The 11,798-nt window shown below is 57.9% G+C and overlaps 5 protein-coding genes across 5 annotated transcripts; 2 read left to right on the forward strand and 3 right to left on the reverse strand.

Annotated features, from left to right (window-relative positions):
• Positions 1-2,141: 2,141 nt before the first annotated feature.
• Positions 2,142-2,735, reverse strand: BKA78DRAFT_310485 (uncharacterized protein). The gene has a single exon (XM_066888126.1). The coding sequence runs from the start codon at positions 2,684-2,686 to the stop codon at positions 2,150-2,152; it is 537 nt and encodes a 178-aa protein (XP_066744935.1). The 5' UTR covers positions 2,687-2,735; the 3' UTR covers positions 2,142-2,149.
• A 2,132-nt stretch (positions 2,736-4,867) lies between these two features.
• BKA78DRAFT_310487 (uncharacterized protein) lies at positions 4,868-5,808 on the forward strand. The gene is made up of 3 exons (XM_066888127.1): positions 4,868-5,150; positions 5,196-5,334; positions 5,379-5,808. Exons 1-3 carry the CDS (start codon positions 5,090-5,092, stop codon positions 5,710-5,712), a joined length of 534 nt encoding a protein of 177 aa, XP_066744936.1. The 5' UTR covers positions 4,868-5,089; the 3' UTR covers positions 5,713-5,808.
• Positions 5,809-6,988: 1,180 nt separating this feature from the next.
• Positions 6,989-7,959, forward strand: BKA78DRAFT_294249 (histone-fold-containing protein; the record flags this gene model as incomplete). Its single annotated transcript, XM_066886315.1, has 3 exons — positions 6,989-7,051; positions 7,126-7,378; positions 7,448-7,959. 3 exons carry the CDS (start codon positions 6,989-6,991, stop codon positions 7,957-7,959), a joined length of 828 nt encoding a protein of 275 aa, XP_066744937.1.
• Positions 7,960-8,455: 496 nt separating this feature from the next.
• On the reverse strand, positions 8,456-9,352 carry BKA78DRAFT_351545 (uncharacterized protein; the record flags this gene model as incomplete). Its single annotated transcript, XM_066891193.1, has 2 exons — positions 8,456-9,216; positions 9,346-9,352. The coding sequence occupies 2 exons, from the start codon at positions 9,350-9,352 to the stop codon at positions 8,456-8,458; spliced, it is 768 nt and encodes a 255-aa protein (XP_066744938.1).
• Positions 9,353-9,585: 233 nt separating this feature from the next.
• On the reverse strand, positions 9,586-11,782 carry BKA78DRAFT_310493 (uncharacterized protein). The gene is made up of 2 exons (XM_066888128.1): positions 11,316-11,782; positions 9,586-11,238 (listed from the first exon to the last, which is right to left on the reverse strand). The coding sequence occupies exons 1-2, from the start codon at positions 11,664-11,666 to the stop codon at positions 9,775-9,777; spliced, it is 1,815 nt and encodes a 604-aa protein (XP_066744939.1). The 5' UTR covers positions 11,667-11,782; the 3' UTR covers positions 9,586-9,774.
• Between the last annotated feature and the right edge of the window lie 16 nt (positions 11,783-11,798).

Raw genomic sequence — 11,798 nt, forward strand, 5'->3', positions numbered from 1 at the left:
CCACATTATGTTAGATGTGAAGGCTGAGACGACATGAGACGAGACGAGAAGATGCTGAGGTGCATACGTAGGGCTGTGTTGTGGAGGCGGCGGGTCGAGAGTTTATGTGTCGGGGTTGGGCAAAGATATGAGGGTATACATGGTGGAGCGGAGGCCTTTTTCCCTTCTTCTATAAATTTTTGGGGAGGCGTGATTGGTGCGCAGGTGAAGAAATATCTTGATGTTGCGCTGTTTGGTTGTGTTTGCTGCTGGTACTTAGGTACGTGCCCCTCTCTAATCTGTTGCTGCTTTGCCCTTCAACGACACAACAACTTCACACGCTCCTTTTCCCATCCTTCTCTTGTGGATGCGAATTTTCACCGACAGAAGTCACGAGTATCAACCTTCTTCGCTTCGCCCCGTATCCAGTCGCAGGGTGAGTGCCGTACTGTAAGAGTAGAAGTCAGCTGCGTGTCATTCCACCCACCAAAATCCGCACCTCACTCACTCACCCCACGCATACCCCACGCCCGCCCTCACGTTGTGGCTGGCTTCCTGTTCCTGACTAGAGACGCAGGGAGTTTTGCATTCCTTGTTTTTGGATTTTCTTTTCTTCCCGCCTGTCGCTGTCTTTCTCTACCTCTCTCTCTCTCTCTCTATCACCCCGCGTCGTCGTCGTCGTCGTGGGTCGTCTGCCGTCTGCCGTCTGCCGTCCCGTCCGTCTTTTCTGTCAACAAAGTCAGTCGCTCGCTCCGCTCCGCTGCCAGGCCACGCCAGAGTGCTGTAGGTAGCTGTTGTTTGTTGCCGACAGCAACAGCCGCAGGAACAACAACAGAACGAACGGGAAGAAAGGCTGGAAAAAAATCCTCCGACGCCCCCCGTCCTGCTGACCCTCCATCGCTCCTCCTGCGCGGAGAGAGTGCGCACGAAGACATAACGCTACGAGCCGCTGCGCTTTGCTACAACACTACGCACGCCAAGTACCGCTACGCTTTTTCTACACTCCGCGACGCTACGCTACGCCCGACGCCGCCCGTTGCCGTCGTTACTGGTCGCCGCCCACACCAAACGCCTAGCCACCCTAGCGCCCGCTGCCTCTGCTTCGTCTCGCGTCTGGTCGCGGTTTTGCTTTGCGTCTGTTGTTGCTGCGTTGCTTTGCTTTGGGGAGCCAGCCAGCCAGCAGCCGCGTCTCTGCTTTTAAAACCCGCCAGACTCCCGCCGCTCCACCACGTCCGCACCTTTTTTGAACCGGTCGTGAGTACCGAGTCCCGAGTACTCGCCACTGGAAGCGCGCTACGTTCGATACCCACCTCTGGAAGCCATTGACTTGGTCCTTCTGCCTGTTCTCTGGACATTGCTCTTGACGTCCTCTCTTTTTGGTTGTTGCCATCTTTCAGCAAAGATATCGACAGTACTCGACTCGTTCACATCTGGGTCGCACCGCCTGCGTCACCTGCCTGCCTGAAGATTCCTCCCGTCCTGTCGTGGGACCATCCACCTAGCAAGGAATCCGCGATTTGCCCGTCATCCACACCCGCATACATCGTTGAGCCAGGAACAGGAAATCAGAAATTTCCCTCCCGTGATCAAGGACACATCACTGTCCAAAATTCCTCATTCGAATCATGGCTCCCGCGCGCAACTCGTCGCGCCACCACTTCCGCCTGCCCTCGCTCCACCGCCTCAACACCAAGGATATTTCGTCGTCGTCGCCGTCGTCATCGTCCTGCTTTGGCGGCAGCGAAGCGACCAAATCCAGACACTCGTCCTCCGACGCTGCTGCAACACCAGGGCCGTACCACCCGCTCGCGACGCCGCCTCTCGCAATCCCCAAGACGCCGCCCCATTATTCGTCTGCTCACGGCCACCACCAGCAGCATCAACATCATCATCACCATCACCACACCGGCCCCCTCTCGTCGTCCTCGCTCTCCGCCGCCTCCGACTCTTGCTGCTGCTGCTCGCCCGGCTCCTCCGCTTCTAACCCCGCGCTTTCTTCGCCTAGCAGTACCGCCTCGCCCAGCTCCGCTGGTGTGGGCTCCCCGTTCTCGTATGCGTCGCCCCTGTCGTATGCGTCGCCTGTGTCGCCGACGGCGTCGGCGGAGGTTGTACCGCTGACCTTGCATGGGGCGACGCAGCAGCAGCAGCAGCAGCAGCAGCAGAGCGTGGTTCACGGATACAAGGCTTCGGCCGCGTCGGCGTCGACATACAAGACGAGTGCGTCGCAACAAGCACAACCACAACCACAACCACAACAACCGCCAGCAGCAACAGCAACAGCAACAGCAACCACACCCCGCGGCACAGCATTCACGTCGCACACGCTCCCGCGCTCCTTCTCGCCAGGTTCACTCTCACCACCACAAACACAAGCAAGCGCCTCTCCACCCCCTCCTGGTTCTCCCTCGACAAACACACAACGCATCGCGCAGCTCCTCCAGCTGCGGCGCAAACACAGCCGCATCGCCATCGAGCTCGAGATGGAGGAGGAGCGCGAGCGGTGGGGCGCGCCCATCAACATGATCCCACCCATGCCACCCATTATGCCTGCCACCACCACCAGCACCTCTGCGTCGCCCTCGTCCCAGATTTCCTCTCCTTCTGCATATAGTCTTGGTGGTGGCAGTGCCGATGATGGCGACTGGAGGGCGCAAAGGGCGAGAGAAGCAGCAGCAGCAGGAGTAGGAATACGGCGGGGCGGCAGCATGCTGGATCTGATGGAGCCGCGGCCGCGGCCGGGCCCGGGCGTGAGGGGGAGCGGCGGGATTGGGGGCATTTTGGAGGTGCTTGAGGGGTAGGCGGGTGGGTGGTTGGGTACGAGGGGTAGGTTGTACAGGCAGTAGATGTACTACACTACGTAGGAGAGAAAGAATCGACACAGACGACGACGACGGTGTTTTTCTGTTTGTTTGCTTTCCAGGTCCACCCCTGAGTCTACGTGTGGGAAGGGGAGGGATGGGATGGGATGGGGTTGGATTGGATTGGATTGGATTGGCCTGTAGTGCGAGAGAAGACAAAGTGGCTGCTGCATGGCTGGATTGCTGGATCGCTTGCTGCACCTACATGCACACTTTCCTCCAGCACCTCCCAGGCCCCCTCCCGCATTCGCAAGCAACTCTTCTAGAAGCCGGGGAACAATGCAACAAGGAAGCTGCAGATGAGTACGAAGCGCACCAATTTCCATTGTACCATCTACCTCTTCTGCCTGCAACTTGGGCCGAAGCAGTCGGACTTGGTTAAATAATAGAGACGTGCAGTCTTATCTGCTCTGTGAAGCAGACGACTGACTAACTGCGTCAGCTTCTTGCTATAATAACAATGGTAATAATCACAACGCTCAACATCAACAGTCAACATCCAACAACAATGAACCTTAATATTTTTCAAACCCCTATTTATTATCTTTACAGGCTTCATGCGGTCTCTGGTCATCGCGATTTGCTGCGGGTAGGCGAGGGAGGGGACACTCACTTAGGGATAAGCAAGATAAGTAGTTGTAATGGCATTGTACTGCAAGACAGTACTATGTTGTGGAGTGTGTTGTCCGGTAAGATGTTAGTGATGTGTGTATGTACGTGGGGCAAAGGTACAGAGATACACCTTTGACGAGGAACTGAACTGCTGTGTCGTACGGTGTGCCGCCTGTTCTGTTGCTTTCAAGTCACCTGCCTACCTATCTCTGCTATAATATAATCCTAGTCTATGCTCTTTTGCCTCCCGTTCCTTCCCTTTGCTGTTCTCGAGCGTCCGCTGTCCGCTGGCTGCTGGCCGCTGCAATAGCTATAGCTCAGGTTTGCACCAAGTAAGTACACATGTAAATACCCTAGGCAACGACGGTAGCTAGCTAGCTGGCTGGCTGGCTGGCCGGCTGGCTTCACCGAGACTTTGAGTGTTCGCAGTGGAAGCCCGGAGCTCAAGGTGGGCAAGCAACCTAAGCACTCAAGGGCAAAAGAAAAGAAAAGAGAAAAGTTGTACTTTTACAGTTACTCATACCATGCCATGCCATCAAGGACGGTCCCAAGTTTCAATTCAGAGCCAGCAGCTAAGGTACCTATGTACATTCCCGCAGCCAACCTGTACGTGCGGTGGTCGTGTGGTACACCGCGGCCAAACACTGCCCTACCAAAACAAAACGAGCCACCACCTTGCCGATTTGCTTTGCTTACGGACCGCTCGCTCACTCACTCGCTCGCTCGCCCGCCCCGCCTCGGTCATTCATTCATTCTCTCGGAAAAAAAAAAGGAAAAAAAGAAAGGAAAGAGGAAAGAGGAAACATCTACGCCGCAGCAGCCTCCCGCGTCGCCGTGGTGCGGATCTGGGTATCGTTGGAGGAGCCGTTCGAGTTGTGCGTTGCTGCCGTAGCCGGCGTCTTCTCATCCAACTGAAGCTGCAGCTTTTCTCCATCCACCGTTGCTTCGGTGCGCTCGCCGCTACCCCCGCCGCCGCCACCGTCCTTTTCCGTCCCGACGGCCGAGACGTACGCGCTGTCGCGGCGCTCGGCGGCAGGACCGAGCCTGTCCGTGTCGACGCTGTCGCGTTTCTCGTGCAGACGGTGCGCGTGGTCGGCGCTGTCAAGGCTGCCGCTACCGCTGTCATGGCGGTCGCCATTGTTGTTGTCCCCTTCGCTCGCGGCGACGGGCTCCTGCTCGCTGCTCATCTCGCGCCGCGCCGGGGGCGACGGCGACATGTCCATGCTGCGCATGTCCGTCTGCGAGGCCTCGGGGATCGTGACCATGAGGGCGCGCGCCGCCTTATTGGCCTCCTCGGTGCGGCAGGTGATGCAGAAGCTCGAGCCGCCCGAGTCGGGCGTCGTCACTGCCGTGCCAGGCGTGTGCACAAACGACGGGACGCAGTGCGTCGGGAGGAAGTTTGTCGAGTACGACATGCCGTGCGCCGGGCAGAGGTAGGGATGCTCCGGCATCGTGACAATCTTCATGGGCTGAGTGAATTTGAACGGGAACCGCTTCCTTCCGACCCGGATGAAGCCCGTAACCTTGAGCTTGTGCGTGTGCTGCAGAGTGTACGTGACAAAATCGGGGACCGAAGGCTCGGGGATGTTGACTTTGAGGTGGACCATGCCTTGTAGGATGGGCATCGCCATGCTGCGTTCATGTACGATTTTGTTTATTTGGATGCGTTGTCGCCACCCCATCTTGTAGGCGGCCACGTCTCTGTGTCGGTTAGACCAAATCGACACGATAATGAAAGATCCTCACGTGTGCGACTCCAATACAATCTTCAGATCTTCCAGCTTTTGCCCGGGAATCGTGGCCAAGTCAGTCGTCTTGCTGTCCGACTCGAGCATCAACGTGATGGACGACTCTTTGCCTCGGACGAATGCAGAAGGGAATTCGACTAATCAGTCAGCAGACGGAAACCACAACCGCTGGAAAACTGACCAATTGGCTGAATTTTGAGCCTCGGCTTCAGCCAGCCGATGGTACAAGCGCGCCTCAACTTCCTTGCAGAGGAAGGGCTCTCAAAACGCCAGTCGAAGGACCGGCGACCAATTGCTCTTCCTTTGAAAGGAGGCAACCGGGCGGGCAGGAACTCGTCGGGATGTGCTTTGGGCAGGTCGACCAGAATCTGATGGGAAGCTCGATGTTGGAAGGGGGAACGTCCCTCGTCCAGCTCGCTGGCGACCGCCGCAGAGAGAAAGTACTTGACACTTCCAACCACAAAGCCTGGGGGCTTTTCTGCGGAAAAGGATGGCGGAAGTGCAAGAGCGCCTGAAGCGAGGCTGTAACTGTTGGGTGGAAGACTGGACGTGTAAGCGCGTGGTGACGAAGAGGAAGCACGACAAACTCTTTGTCACTCGGGTCCGTCCACTGCGGAAACTCAATCTCAAAGGGCCACGCTCTCTCGTCGCCGACGTCCAAGTGTTGTTCGAGGCGGAAGAGGCAAATGTGGCACGTGGTGTAGAGGAGGCGTGGGCAAAAGCCAGGGATAAGTGGCGAATGCGTGTCGCAGATTCCAGAGAGCTCGACCGTAACAGAGCTGACGCGCTGGTCAAAGGGAGGCTCAAAAACGACTTTGCCGGCGACCTGGTCTCCAGGATGAAATGCCTCCTTGATATCACCTTGGAACTCGATACGAACGGCGGATTGACGTCCATTGGAAGATTCCGAGTTCATGGCTGATGATGGTAGAGATAAGACTGGTGCGCAAGCAAATCCAAGCCTGATGTGGTGGTGATGGTCATGTCGAGGAGATGCGGAGGACTGGGGGAGCAAGTTGGGGCCGCGCGACGAAAGTGGAAGCTGCAGACAGTCCAGATCCGCGCAAGGAGCTTTCCAGATCGGAGGCAGCTCCGGATCGTGGATCAGACATCGTGAAGACCCACGCGAACGGATCGGCCAGAAGCGCTTTCCTGAGAAGTCGTCTGCTCAGGTCAAGAGTCTATCGACGGCGTGGAGGGAGAAATGCGACGATGCAGATGGAGGGACACCGGCGGAGCAGATTGACGACAGCATCTGGTGAGCCAAAGCTCTTGAGAGCATTTTAGAAGAAAAGAAGTCCACAAAAGTAAGTTGTAAAGAGTTGGTTCTCCAAGCAGCATAAATAGTCCTCACCAAAGGCGGTCAGAGATTCTGCCGGCACTTTGTTGCTCCAGCCGCCTTGCCGCTTCAGGAAAACCGATCCGATGTACTCAACTGAGTCTCTTTTGCAAGTTAAATCGAAAAACTATCAGCTTCTACAGCTTCCTGCAGCTGCCTCACGAGCATCATTTACAAGCTCGAAATCTTTCTGCTGTTCGGCGGCCATATCTTCCGCCGCACAGCAAGCAAGCACTTTGAACGCGTCCCGTCGCGTCTCACGGCCGCGCCGCCGCCCGCTCGCATCACCGCCCGCGACTTTCTTCCACCCTCCTTGCACTCACTCACTTCGCCGGTTCCCCACCACCGTACCATCTGTCCGACCAAGACCACCAGACCGTCTCGCGCACCTCGACAGCAGTTCCAATCCGGCCTCGATCGTCGACAACTGACGTCCCAACCCACCGCCAGCCATGCCCGCGCGCAAAAGCAACGCCTCCATCGGCGGCGACGACGAGCCCGGTCTCAGCGTCGAAGTGAGCTCCGCGCCCTTCCCTCGCCCTTCCCACCGCACCACATCGCACCGCATTCACTAACACCAGCATCCTAGGACCTCAACCTGCCCAAAACCATGGTCAACCGCCTCGCCAAGGGCGCCCTACCAGCCAACTTCAGCGTGCAGTCGGTAGCGCAAAGCGCCATCTCGAAGAGCGCGACGGTGTTTGTCAACTACCTGACGGCGCACGCGAGCGACATTGCGGCGCGCCAGAACAAGAAGACGATCCAGCCCAAGGACGTGCTGGACGCGCTGCGCGAGCTCGAGTTTGACATGTTTGTCAAGCGCACCAATGATGAGTTGATTAGTGCGTCTGCCCGACGAGAGTGCTGGACAAAATGACAGAATTCACTGACCCTGTTCGTCCCTTTGCCAGAGTACACCGAGATCCAGTGCACGAAGCGCAACTCGTACCGGCGCCGCGTTAAGGACGAGAAGCGGGCGCAAGAAGGCGAGGGAGGCGAGGCCGACGGCGAAGGCGACGCGAGCGGCGTCATGGGCCCCGACGGCAGCATGCTGAGCACAGCCGACGGCCCTGTCTCCATGGTTTCCACAGGGGCCGCAGCAACAACATCCGGGTCTACGACCAACGGCCACTCCGCCGCCGCCGCAGCAGCATCAGCAGTAAGAGCCGGCGCCTCGGAGCCGGCGGCGAAGCGCGCGCGCATGGACGCTGGTGCTGGTGCGGATGTGGAGGAGGACGAGGACGAGGCAGATGCTGACGACGGGGACCAGGCGGATGAGGGGCAGGAGGAAGAAGATGATGACGACGAAGAGGACGAGGACGAAGAAGACGAGGGCGAGGACGGCGAGAGGGAAGACTTGCTTGAGGAGAGGGAGGAGCGCGAAGACGAGGACGAGGCGATGGAGGGAGAGGAGAGCGATTGACGATGATGCTGTGCTATGCTGTCAATCAATCTGTACGGGAAGGGAGGGCTAGGACGGGACTCTGTTTCAAACGCGCGTGGCATGGGGCACGGCAGGGAAAGGCGTTCTGGGGCGCAAGAATAGGATGTCTATGGTTTGGTGGGCGGCGACTATGGCGCATTACTTCCGTCAAGTATTTTTCTGAATTCCCATTTATCCCTCGGAGCAAGAATGGCACGGTCGAAAGCAAGGAGATGGACGCAGTGTGAGAAGATTCATTGTAGCAACGCCTCTACGAACAGCAGCCACTCCTCTTTTTCCCGTAAAAGCAAGCCAGCGTCTCCATACCCAAATGCGACCCGCACTCGTGAATCCCGCTGTGCAATTGAAGACTCCCAGAACGCCGCGCCCCATCACTCCGCAAGCCCAGGCCCGCATGCCCTGCCCTGACCATGCGAATTGGCGCTCACTCAAGCAACCTCGTGATGCTCATCCGCTTCTCAACAGACTCCATCTGCTAGACAGGCTGCTGCTGCTGCTGTTGCTGGTTCTGGTTCAGCTGCTGCGCTCCTCCTCCGGCCGCGGCGGCGTCTCGCGCCAACGGATCGCCATAGCGCGCCTTGACCATGCGGTCGCGGTCGACAAACGTCTCTTCGGCCTTGAACCAGTCCTCCTGGGCCTTCTTGTTCTTCCAGGCCCAGCCCGGCGCGTCGGCCTCGCGCTCCCATCTGTATCCCGACGCCGCGTGCACGCTGGGGACGAGGGGTTTGTTGCTGCTATTGCCGGCCGCATCAGAAGAACCTCCTCCTTCGACCATGATGCCGCCGCCGATGCTGACGTCGGTGTTGGGCGGGTCGAGCGCCGCCTTGCCCTTCGCCTCGAGCGCGGCCCCCGTGTTCGCGGTGTGGTAGACGCGTTTGCCGTTTGCATTGATGGTCGTGGCGTCCTGGACACCGGCACCAGCCGCCGCCACATCCATAGCGGTCGTCGTCGTCGACGCAGAAGAGCCGCCGCCGGGGAGGGCAGGCGCGCCCTGCGAGTTGGGCGGCGACAGCTCGCCCGTCTTGACAATGTTGGCGGCCGGGGTCGACGGGAGCGGCACGCCGCCGGCGATGCTGCTAGTGTTGCTGGCGCTTATGGCGCTGCCTTCGGCGGGGTGGAGGGTGTTGGCCATGCCCGCGCCCGCGGCTGCGCTGTTGGTCGAGTCGGCGCCGGGGAAGAGGTCGTCCGAGACGCTGCTGCGCGGCGACGAGTGCATGGTGGAGTCGCCGTCGGCGTCTGCGGCGCAGAGGTTAGAATGCGGAAGTCTGCTTTTCTTTGCTTTGCGAGGGAGAGCGGGCGACAGGCCAAGTGAAGATGGCGGTGGGCGTGGTGGGAGTGAGAGGGCAGCATGCGAACAGCACGTACCAGACATTTTGGAAGACTCGGCTGCTGTCTTTGGTCGTTTGGAAGGTGGTGATGGCTGACAAGGGCGTCGGTGGGTATTTAGATTGAAGTATTCGGAAGATTGGCGTGGTAGAATGATGCTGCGAGGTCGACGGTGGTCGTGTCTGGAATCTGGAGAGCAAGTGACGTTCGGCGACTTGTGGCGCAGAAAGATGAAAGTGTGGCGGGAGCTCTGCACGCACGAGCCATGCGGGGTGACCCTGGAGGGAGCCCTCGACGTCAGTCTTGTGCATTCGAATTTTATATTTACTCTCTCTTGTTTTGCTGTCCGAGTCTTATACTCCCGAATTGATATTTACATTCGCTCCCATCTCATTCGCCCATATCCGCAATTTTCGCTAATGAATAACTCCAGCCCATGCAGCCCCCAACGCCATCACGAAGTCACCATCATTGCTGCTTTTGTTTCTTGACAGGCAGACTGGGCACCTTGAAGCCATCCTGATCCTTTTTGGCCGCCTCCGTCTTGGTACCTGCAATCTGCGTAAAAGTTCCACCGCTGAACCACCTGTCCTCCTCTGCCTTTCTCTTGCGATTCATCTCCTCGCGCACCTTGGGATCCACCAGCTCAAGCCCTTGGACTGGAGTGAATGCAATCGTCGAAGCCGTGCCCGCAGTACCGACGCCCGACGTCCGCAAGCCGTGGCCCTTGAGCACGCTGACGTTGCCCGCCGGTCCTCCAGAGCCGCGGATGGTCGAGGCAAGACCACCGACTGGCGTTGCGCCTCCCCATCCCGGATTCTTCTTGCTCAGTTTGGCTTTGGTGCGCTGGTCGATTTGAGTTGCGCGGATGCGTCCGTCGTTGCCTTGGCCAATCATGCCCATGCCCTTGGTGCCCTCTCCTGCGCCATAGCCGACTTCCGACTCCTCCTTTCCAAATGCCATGCGGTTCTGCGCCTTGCGTAGATCAGTCATGGCGAAAGCCTCCTTGGCTTTGCGGACGCGTTTTCCGCCGCGCTTGCGTGAAGGCTTCTCGTCAGGCACAGGAAGAGCGCGTACTCCCTTGTTGGGCGGGGGTTCTGTGAGCTTGTCTAGACGATCCAAGCAATTCTGACGCAACTCTTCGCCAGTTGACCCGTCGGGACTGCTGTGAATACTGTCCACGCGCGCCGCCAGCACCACCTTGGCCGACACGATGCGCATGGCTTGCTTCTTGAGATCAGTCGGGATGTTGCGGATGATTGGCGAGTTGAAAAGGAACCCTTGATGCCGAACGCCCACGTTTGTCGCAAATCCAGTGCCAGATTGCTTCTTGGATCCAAGCGGAGCCAAGTTACAGGCCGGTGTCTTTGCAAGACCTTTGATTCCTCCAGCATAATTGATGAGTTGAGCAGCCGTCAAAGATCCGATGAGAGCCGTTAGGTTCGGGGCAAACAAATTCATCCGCGATTGAACGTATTCCGTCAGAATCCTCTTGGCTCTGTCTAGTTGGAGCGTCATCTCGCAGGCCTTTCTGACAGTGTTCAACTCTGATTCAGACAACTCCCGTCCTTGCGTGGTGGTCGCTTCGACAGTGACAACCATGAGGGAAGGACCGTCCAGTACTTTGCTCAGGGGCTGCCCAACGACGTTATCTGCCGAGTGCGAGATGCTCTGAATGTGGTCCATGGGGCCATTTCCAATAATGGCGACCGTCTTTGCATAGTCCAGCGGATTCGTGATCAACGTTTCCAGCTCCGGGAACCGCACCGAGTAATGGTCTCGGATAAACTTGTGAACCAGGATAATCTCGCCATCAATCGATGTGGAGAGTGTGTTGGACTGCGTCAGAAGCTTGTATTCCGGATTGTCTTCGATGGAGCCAATGTTCTTGGTTTGCTTGTCGGGCGGGAGACCTTGGTAATGGGCGATTTTCTGTGGAATCGCTTCGTCAGGGCTGTGTCTTTTCGAATGTAAACAGGTAGAGACAAATTGGGAGCGGGGATACAAACCTCGAGGACTGGCTCAAGCGTCTTCATCAGACCTGCAACGCTCCGGACATCGCTCACTCCACCCAGCTGCATCTTCTCGACTCTTGCTTTTGTTTCCTCCTCGTCCTCTGGCGCATCACGGCCGTCACTTTTGGTGGCGCCGTTCATGAGTTCTTCGTCGTCTTCGACCTCCTCTTCGTCGCCATCTAGCTCCATTCCGACATCATCCGTGGGAAACCTGACGGCGCTGGGGTTCGGCTCCGGTTGTGATGGCGCGCCATCATCAGCAGCAAGCTCGTCCTGCTGCTGCTCCTCATTCTCGTCCCCCGAGTCCTCAAAGTCGTTCAAAAGTTCGTCGGCGAGAGTGGCCATAGTTGTGGACGCGGGCAAAATCCGGTGTCGCAGTCGAGTCGCGGAGATCGAAAAAGCCAACAATCAGAATTCGCTCTGGTTCAAGAGGCGGGTGATGACTGTGAAGTTGAAGATTGTTAGAGAGGTAGAGCC

Source organism: Phyllosticta capitalensis, assembly GCF_038381095.1.
Source record: "Phyllosticta capitalensis strain CBS 128856 chromosome Unknown BKA78scaffold_4, whole genome shotgun sequence".
Lineage (NCBI taxonomy): Eukaryota > Fungi > Ascomycota > Dothideomycetes > Botryosphaeriales > Phyllostictaceae > Phyllosticta > Phyllosticta capitalensis.